The sequence below is a fragment of the Triplophysa rosa genome, linkage group LG5, assembly GCF_024868665.1.
Source record: "Triplophysa rosa linkage group LG5, Trosa_1v2, whole genome shotgun sequence".
Taxonomy (NCBI): domain Eukaryota; kingdom Metazoa; phylum Chordata; class Actinopteri; order Cypriniformes; family Nemacheilidae; genus Triplophysa; species Triplophysa rosa.
The window spans coordinates 7,878,859-7,888,945 of NC_079894.1; the positions used below are offsets into that span (position 1 = coordinate 7,878,859).

The 10,087-nt window shown below is 38.3% G+C and overlaps 1 protein-coding gene across 1 annotated transcript; it reads left to right on the plus strand.

Annotated features, from left to right (window-relative positions):
- Positions 1 to 281: 281 nt before the first annotated feature.
- Positions 282 to 9,625, plus strand: lg5h5orf22 (linkage group 5 C5orf22 homolog). Its single transcript, XM_057335146.1, has 9 exons — positions 282 to 471; positions 661 to 806; positions 939 to 1,088; positions 1,202 to 1,625; positions 1,718 to 1,780; positions 2,176 to 2,297; positions 2,918 to 2,984; positions 6,595 to 6,734; positions 7,255 to 9,625. Exons 1-9 carry the CDS (start codon positions 403 to 405, stop codon positions 7,400 to 7,402), a joined length of 1,329 nt encoding a protein of 442 aa, XP_057191129.1. The 5' UTR covers positions 282 to 402; the 3' UTR covers positions 7,403 to 9,625.
- The last annotated feature ends 462 nt before the right edge of the window (positions 9,626 to 10,087 follow it).

Sequence of the window (10,087 nt, forward strand, 5' to 3'; positions counted from 1 at the left end):
TTAGCACACCATAGCGACTTACATTGCATTCAAGTGACAATTTTACATTTCTTGATGAGCTGTAATAAAACGTGACATGGGCTAATATGATATTTAACGCAACTAAACTCTATAGCTTACAAAATCCTTGGCGTATTTTGAAGCACAAGTGCTGAGAAGTAAAAATAAAGCCTTTTGTGCATTTATTGAAGAGAGACGTTAATCCAAGCATCGCGGTTCGATAAACTGCGGTCATTTGAGTTGAGCGCCTGCCGCTGCCCGCTGTTAAAACAGATGTTTCCACCCGGTCGAAAAATAAGGGTGCACAGTGTGCCACCAATAGTTGTACGGTATTTCACGGCGATTTTATGAAAATATCTCGTTTGCTCTTCTAGTTTTAAATGAAGACTACTTTTTGAAAACATGAAAACACCCCATCAGAAACGCGTCTATCCTAAACTGCCTGTGTGGATTGTGGAGGATCATCATGAGGTTAGGACGCGATTTCAAACTATAAATGTCAAACTATAAATAACTGTTAACGTTACATGACTTTTCACAAACGATACATAGTAGCGGTCTCGGTAACAAGAATAAAATATGAAACCACAGATTAATAATCGATGTAAATGCTCAAATGCTGCAGTTTGAACGTGCTTCAAGATATTCTCATTGCTTTAGGTTGTGCAACACGTATATCGTGCCATTGGCTCTAAACATATTCCAATGAAGGGTATTAAGATGGTCCATTTGGACTCCCACCCAGACCTTCTCATTCCTGTCAATATGCCTGCTGATACTGTATATGACAAAGAGACACTGCTCAGGTGAGAACACAAAAAACTGTCTGTTTAAAAGCGAATAGCTTTAATACGGCAACTCTTGCTTTTAGACTGAAGCTCGTTGCATGTTGTTAACGCTATAAGAGTGAGTGACTATACTTTAGATTGCATTTACAGCGAGCTGAGCATTGAGAATTGGATTATGCCGATGGTCTATGCCGGACACGTATCCCACGTTGCCTGGCTGCATCCTTACTGGGCTCAGCAAATCAAAGAAGGGGAGCACATCATGTGTGTAGGGAGAGATACATCCACTACCACCATAAGGTCAGGTGCAGTATGTTACTATGTAGCCATAAGATAGCAGCAGACTTCCATTTATTACTAACCGGGATAAAACTTCCACTGTACGTTAAAATCGTATCTCTTTCTCTTTGCAGAGTCACTAGCACAGACGATTACTTTTTGAGTGACGCGCTTTATGTTCCACTGGATCAACTTGAAAACCCAAAAGAATTATATTTACACGTCATTAGAGTGAATCCTGTCAACACTTTTGAGAAAAAAGAGAGTGAAAATGGACAAAGCAGTGCTAAAATGCCTAAAGCTTCACCAGGAGCTGCACATTTGGATGATGCTAAGCAATCAATAATAGACACCCCGTGTACTTCTTCTGATCAACCACCTGGTGGCAGCACTGCACCAGAAAACATCAGTGACGCTGTTGTGAAGACTGATGAGGGGTCAACAAGCTACATTACGAGCAAGCTTTTATCAGTTATTGAGGACGCAGACCCTTTTATACTTGACATCGACTTGGATTTTTTCTCCTGTAAGAACCCTTTCAAGGAGATGTATACTCAGGTGGAGTATGTCAAGCTTTTTATAGGCTTAAGGCCTTATAGGCAATTGCATTTAAGTCATTTAATTTTAGGACATGTTTTATGCTCTTACAGGAAGAATTTGCTCTCCTGCAAGAGTTATACTGCTTCAACAGGCCACAACAAGAGCAAGATGAGGTAATGGAGAAGATTATTTAATGTATCGACTGTACCGATACAGTGTTTTTTACTCACAGGTCAATGAGACATTTACTCAATTTGGTGATCAGTTTTATTCAAGCATGATCAAGACAGCATCTTTTGTGCTCCTTTGGAAATCTGACCTTTTCTATATCATTGTTTTGTTAATTGACTTAAGTTGTGCAGAAGTATTTCCTATTCATCTTGCCTCAGAATGTTCCTGTCCTTTAAAAAGTTTAAAACCATTTTGTGTATATAAATGGGATTTTAAGACCCATGTTTTTTGTAATTTTTTCCTTCCTGTGCCCTGGTAGATTCAGACGATTGTATTAAAGAAAACACAGTTACCAAGGTGTTGAACGTAACACTCTTTACACTTTTGTGGATTCCAGGAAAAGCTCTCAGATTGTGTAGAGAGACGCACTCACCAGCTTGAAGACCTGGAGGCTGCATTTGCCGACCTGCTAGAAGATGACAGTCAGGAAACTATAGAACGTTTAGCAGCAAACCTTGGGTAAGCATTACTGCCGGTTACAGCGGCAACAACATAAACAAATGTTATGTGACCCAACCGTAACTTCTGGTAGACCTCCGCAAAGAATCAATAACTGTTGAGTAGTTTTAATTTAATACAATCAATATACAATAAAATACTAATATAAATTGAATATAACATAGTTGTTATATTATAACCAATCACAGACTTGAACTTCGGTGAGTCCAATGAAACCGTCTACTGAAATACTGACTGTATAGACTAGAGTAAGAGAAGTGTTTATTGTAGATTATTCTTAGTTTGAGTTAACTTTTTTCTTTTTAGTTTTTTGTTAACGTTTAGTTTTTAGCAACTGTGCTTTTGTCATTTTATTATTTGTTTATCTTATGTTGATATATAAAAGTTTTTTATTGTAGTTTAAGTTGAGTTTAGTCAAATAATATTTTATATTTTATTTGATTTTAATCAACATAAATGTTTTAATACTTGGTATTTACTTGGTAAACTACTTTGTATAATAACCTGGAATATAGCCTGGATACAAGCTCTGTGCTTTTTGATTAAAGTATTTCACATCACTGCATCATTGGAGGGGATGACACGGCCACATTAATTGATTTTTCTTTTCTTTTTTGCAGAATGAAATCTCTAGCCAGACTTGTACACAGCCTTAAGAATCGAACTGAATCACCGGACTATGAAATGGTGAGGTTGTGTGTGTGTGTGTGTGTGTGTGTGTGTGTGTGTGTGTGTGTGTATGTATGTATGTCCTTTGGATTTTTGAATCTTCCTTATTTCTCACTGTTTTACTTTCAGCTTCTGTTCAGGTAAAATACACATTTTATATAATAATTTAAACAGTTGTTATATATACACATGTATGTGCGTATAAGCAGGGGCGTAATTTCCACTGGGGACAATGGGGACATGTCCCCTCCACTTTTCAAAATCCCATTCGTGTACCCCCCACTTTCAAATTTGTTTGTTATGACTTTTAACCGCACGCCGTCATCACCACGGAGAAGTAGGACCGAGCAGTCTGCTTTTGTCGATGCGGGCATCGCGTCCACACTTGTTTTCAATCGGCAGCAAAGTGATTTTCTCCATAGGAAATTCACTATGACAGACTCAAAGTACTTAAGTTTAACGACCTGAACAACGACCAGGTAAGCCCAAATTTCTGTCAAACCTTACTTGTAGTAAACAACTAGCTTCTGTTAAAGGTGCAGTTCTTAATTAACAGCGGCCACTAGCGTTGTATTATAGATTTGCCACGAATCGCTCAGTCCAAACACGACGGTGGCCACCACAGTACAAAAAGATGTCGTTCTCATGTTGACGCAGGGAAGAGATTTTGCGGGCATTAGAAAGACTGTAGAAAGAGCTATGACTTATGTATTACATCAAATAAAAGGTTTGTGGATTTTAAGTTTAAAAAGAAGGATAAAAGTCAGGCAGGAGCTAGGACCTGCGCTAAATAAAGACTTTACAGCAGAGACATGTTAGCAGATATACTCACAGATATCTATGGAGATACTTTCCAGCAGAGAGAGACGTTGGAGAGAAACATCGTCTAAAAATCACCTCCGAGGAGGTTGCTTTGATTCAGATCAGTATGTGAGTAACATACTAACATACCAAGATATGTTGTTGTTGTAATATTAGCTGTGTGACGGAGCAGTTTTGAGCGTCATTGTTTATCTGGAACCGCTTTAATATTGTACTCGTCCAGATACTGGAGAGAGAGAGCGAGAGCACGCTGGAGCTGAAACTGGAGAGCAAGCGAGAGTGCGTTTTATTCTTTTACTCAATGATGAATAAACTTTCAGTTAATCCGCGGGTCACATGTGTTCCGCACCGGAGAGCACGATCCGTACGGATCACGGATCTTCCCGCGATCCATTTCACCACGATACTGCAGCGGAGAGGAAGAGGAAACGCGCGTTGTAGAGTTGTTTGTCCGTTTAGGGCTGCTGTACAAAACATGGCGGCGAATTCAATGTATGTAGGCCCGCTCTGTATGTAGATATAAATAGCTTATTCTAAGGTATTACAAACATAATGGTTCATTACGTAAGGTCTTTATACACCTCTGAAGAAATAGTTTTGTATATTATATTGCATTTCTGTCAATAGATCCTCCTAAAAATGCCTTATTGTTCCTTTAAAAGAACGAGCCCTTATTAAACAGATAAAGTAAAAAATCTTGCGTTAGGCGTTTCTTTCCCAAAATCCATTATAAGGAAACAGCTTAACGTACCAAAACAACAACCACGGAAAACCAAATTAAATACATTTTGTTTATTACTGATATCAAACAAAAACGTTTTCTCAGTTTGTCGTTGCCTTGAGGTTTCATTAAAATAAACAAGAGTATCGATACTATTGTTATCCCCGGAATAAGTGCTTGTTTTTTTAACAGTAGCTAGTGTTTAGAACAGTTAAGGTTTAATAGAAATTTGGTTTTGCGTAGTCGTTGTTTCGGTAGGCTATGTTAAGCTGATTACTTATAATGGACGATCGGACTCGTTCTTTTAACAGCAGCTAATGTTTATGACAAGGCTTGACAGAAACGTGGGCTTCCCTGGTCGTTGTTAAGTTACGTTAAACCTCGTTAAGCGTTTTAGAAAGTCATACGGCTCGTCTCCTCCCGACCGCAGATTCAGGTTTACAAGCCATTTTTTTCCTCCGTTTCTCAGTCAATACTGATATTTTCCCCCTTCATAAACATCAACTTTTGCTACACAATAAAAACACTGTGTGGTTTCATGGTTTAATCAATTTAAACAATCAAAAACGTAAAGTAGCAAATAGTGAATTTCCTATGGAGAAAATCACTTGCTGCCCTCCATCCGCACTTCGCTCACTTCATGCAGAAAATCCATTATTTCATGGATTTTGTATCACCATTGTGCCTAAACGTATGTAAATGCAGGAAATGGGATTCAAATCAAAAACATTTTCCCCCATTTTGTGTCCCCCCCACTTCTCAAACCAAAGTTACACCCTTGCGTATAAGGATTTTAGACATAAAAATTAAATAAATATTAAATGATAATAATAATAAAAATAATAATATCTATTGCAGTTGTTCAAACATTAAGTATGGTGTTGTACACATAAATGCACATTATTTTTTATCTTTTTCATCTATGAATTGACCATAGCCTTAAAAAATGTCATGTGGTGCTACCATGATTTATCTTTAAATGTATTCATTTCCTTGACATGCTTAAAGGGGTGATTTAACGCCGTTTCATGCATTCTGACTTCTTTACAATGTGAAACGTGCTGCCTTCTCATGCTTAACATGGTGAACTTGTCAAAAAACAATTTGGACGCATTACGTAGTTATTACGTAGCATTACATTTCTTTGCTCGATACACTCCCCTAAGGTTCGTATAGGTTTCGGGCATGAAAAACCGTTATGTAACCGGTACGTGTTTTGTTGGCAATCGGCGCGTACGTGCATATTGTGAACATGCAGGAATAATGCGATGATGTATTGTGTGCTCGTGATTTAGTTCCCCCCGCATATCCCCAGGAGGTGATTTGTTTTCGGAAATAATCGTACAGCTGTATCTATCTTTTATAAATAAGATCAAACCAAATACTCTTCGAAGATACGAAGTATGCAATACTATTCTATAGGTACTCAAGATTAATATGAGATTGGCAGAAACTGCGCGTTCAACCGGACCTTTACAATTTTTTACAAATCTTTAGTATTTAAAGTGTTTAGAAACAAAGTATTTGCATTTTGGTAAGTAATCATCTCATATTTTTATCCTATACTTTTGTCTTCTTAAATTAACATTTTTATGAACTTATTTTTCCTGAAAATCGCATAAAACTGATATAAATGTTTTAAAAATCTTATTCGCTTACTGTATCAGAGATTCACATTTCAGGCACAAAAGTTAGATATTTTATTTTGAATTTAAAACAATTATTGATATTATGGTCGCACCATATGATAAGTGGTCGTTAAATGTCATCGACCCATATGCATAAATATACAAGCCACACACATCTTGTATTAACGCAAACATTGATTTTGAAATCTGACAGCACTATATAATCATTTTGATATTACCTCCTATATTCCACAAAACATTTATTCACATTTTATATTTGGGGTCTCTAGGAAATGTATGAAAAATGAACCTGATTATATAGTCAGTACATGTTTTAGGCTAAATTGCTTTGTAAAGTCTTTGACCCTCAAGAAATCACAAGGTTTAAGAAAATAGTTTGAGGCATGTGTGCGAGTTTCAGAGACTGATGTATTTGTGCCTGTGGTGTGGAGTGTAGGTGCATCAGGCAGGCTTGACCTGTGATTACTCAGAGCTCCCTCACCATATCAGCAGTGAGGAGGAGATCCAGCAAATGATCACGGCCGTGCAGCTCTTCCTAGAAGCTCTGCCTAAACCCACCATAGTCACTATATCCAGGTATGCCAGACCGAGGTCTGTTCTACGTCTCCTCATGAAAAGTACATTGGGTCCTTTAATGTTTTATTTATGATTCATTACATTATGTAAGGTCAGCAACATCTCATGCTTTTTTTTCCCCCGGAGAAGCATCTGGAAGCCTCGTTTCTTGTGTTCTTCACTCATCCGCATTAATTATCATCATTAATAAGAATTTATGCCGTAATGAAGGATTTTAAGCTGGCTGTTGCTCTGCGAGCAGATGCCTGTCTGTGCCGTTCAGACAGATGGTGTTGTGAGGGACTCGTGTCCCTGTGATTTGTTTGCACGATGTGTTTAATGAACACAATCTCACTATCACCATCGTAAGTCATACTCTTATCTCATTGAATCAGGAGGAGTCTGACTCCATGAGAAAAATTCTCATTATCTTTCTCCCAACACTGTGACAAGTCTCTGACTGATGGCGCACCACCATCAGCGGATATCATTTCCTGTGATACACTGTAAGACTAAAATCCATCTTTAATTTACATGGCAGATCCAGCTTGGATGAGTATTGCCCAGCGGAACAGGTGGATTCCATTCAAAATGGCGTATTGAACGTTCTACAGTCCCTCTTCGGCTGCTTGGATATTCACAGAGAGTATCAATCAATACCGGCAGAGAGCACATCACAGACCACATGAGAAGAGAGGTTAAAATTCAGCAGCGGCCGTGTCATGTTTCCCATCAGGCCTCATCGAGAGCGTGTGCGACTGTGGTGTTTTGTTATCTGTGTGTGCAGAGGAGAAGGAGGTTTCAGGCTGCTTTTTAGTTGATTTACTCGCCCTCATGTTGTTCCAAACCCATGCTGATTTTTTTCTGTGGAACGCAAAAGTAATACGAAATGTTCAAAGTCAATAGTCTGCTTCTAAAAGTTTCGGAATAGTAGCCCGTGTTTGCAGTCAGAATAAAAAAATGATGCTAAAGTTAAAATGTGACATTTTTAAAAAATCGTCTTTTGGAACATCTGGTTGCTGTGAACTGGGTATTAAAAGAATAGTTCACCTTTAAAATGAACATTCTGTCATTATTTACACACCCTCTTGTCATTTTAAACCTCTATGACTTTCTTTCGTCTGCAGAACACAATTGGTAATCGAAAACCATTGGTCCCCATTGACTTGCATTGGTTTTGTGTCCATACAATAGAAGTCAATATGGACCAACGGTTTTTGGTTACCAACATTTTTCTAATTATCTTATTTTGTGTTTTGCAGAAGAAAGAACATCACACAGGTTTGAAATGACAGCAGGGTGAGTAAATGATGACAGAGTTTTCATTTTGAATGTGAACTATTTCTTTAAGAGCCGTGTATCAACATTTCTACTTTTGTTTCACAGAAAAGTAACCTCAGCTTAAATTATTTTTGGAGTGAAACATTTCTCTTTTCTTATATTTGTCATGTAGTGCATTATTTACAAGGTATAAATACAGAATGAAATTTGGGGTATTGTTCAAAAAAGTATGCTTTTTGTTTCATTTCCACAGTCAAATAAACTTAAATATGAATTCAGTGCTGTAATCTTTCATGCCTTTGTTTTCATACGTCACTTTGACGTATTTGGTGTGATTTGGGCTGATACTGTCAATGCACATTTCCTCTTTCTATGTGGTCCTTGTGCCTCGGATGACTGTCTGAAGCCTGAGGCAGTTACCAATTCCTCTGCCACCCTATTTACTTTATTGCTACATATCTGTAGATGTCTAGACTGCTCAGAATATGCCCGACCTGATTTCAAATTTTCAACAGTGTACAAATAGGTCCTGAGGTCTTTTTTACTGCTGCAAGCTTCAGCTGTCTGGAGGACTTTAATGTTGTTTTTCCCGCTAATATAAAATCATCCATTTTATGGTGTTTAAATAAGTGTGTAAACAACTTTCCCTAACAGAATAAAAGTGCAGGATCGGTGTTTGACATTGTATTAAGTCTAAGCTTGTGATAAGCTGTATAGAGAAGTTTTGCAGTGATGGATACCAAGGACACAGTGGATGTTGGTTGCAATTACTAATTACACAAGTCTCTTAAACAGCACTGGCTGATCTGTTGTTCGACCAATCGGTGGAGACGGTGGCTTGAAACAGTAGTTGGTCCTGTGACAATGAGATATTTACATAACCATGCTGTCTGCCCTGGAAACTACAGTACAACAGCACTAGCCTGCCTGTAGTATTGTAGCTCTTAAGGGCTCGGCATAGTCCAGGCGAATTGCGCTTTCGTTCTGCGTTTTGGGGTAAACCGAAGCTCGAAAACGTTGAGAGACGGTATAGTGTTTTCGAACAATCCAACACCCCTTTGTTTCTGGAGGCGGGGGTTACATGACGTATCCACATAGCATCTGCGCATGTGGCCACACAAACAACACACCCACCTATTACGTAATGGCCATGGACCAATGGTGGCTCGAGGGTGTTTACCGGCCAACACGAACTTTCCCGGAGAGTTCTGTTTGGTTTGCTGCGGCGAACTAGTGAAACGAATTGTCGTTTGGACCAGATTTTGTTCGAAATCAGGTCACAGATGGTCGTTTTTCGATTTCGAATGTAGTATGCTGAGCCCTTTAGGGTGTGCTTGTTAAAGGCAATATGATCTCATATAATCTGTTATTAAAGGAAGGTTAAATCAATGAAATTGTGTATCAACGCGCTTGGTTTGTGTGAAATTATGTCAGTGTGTACTGATTTTAGAGTCTGGAAATGACAAACAAGCTTCAAATGCTAAACTATGCTAAATTTGCCAGCAATTAGCAGGTCAATAACAGTCCTCTTCAGTGTTGCCGTTCTGTGCAAAAACAGCCATTACTGGTGCAGTTTATAAATTCTGAAGTTAGGAAATAATACAAATAATTATTTAGTTTAGCTTAGATAAGTACATACGATGCCACTTTAGATGCTCTCATCCATGATGCATAGCGGCTTTCTCTGCCAACCAAATACATTCCATTAACAGCAATCTCAGACTCAATTATGGGTTTTCTAATATTAGCTTGAGTAAATGGTTTTCACAAAACAATTTTACAGAGAGCACAGCTGAATGTCAAAGGAGTTTTTGACCCTGGACCCAACATAAATGGCAGCTCTAGCATTTTTCTTATTTATGACTGATGAAGCAGCAATCAAAATTCAACATCAAAATGTTTATTTTATGTAGCACATCAAAGCACCAATGCCAGAGGAGGATGACAACCTGAATTCTCCTCTTGTACAAACTGACCAAATTCAAAGGATCCGGTACAACGTCTTTATGGATAGACGGTTTTATCAGACACATTCGCCTGGCCCAAAATTAACTTTAGGTCTGTGTTTGGTTTTGGTCTGGCTAGTGGATAGT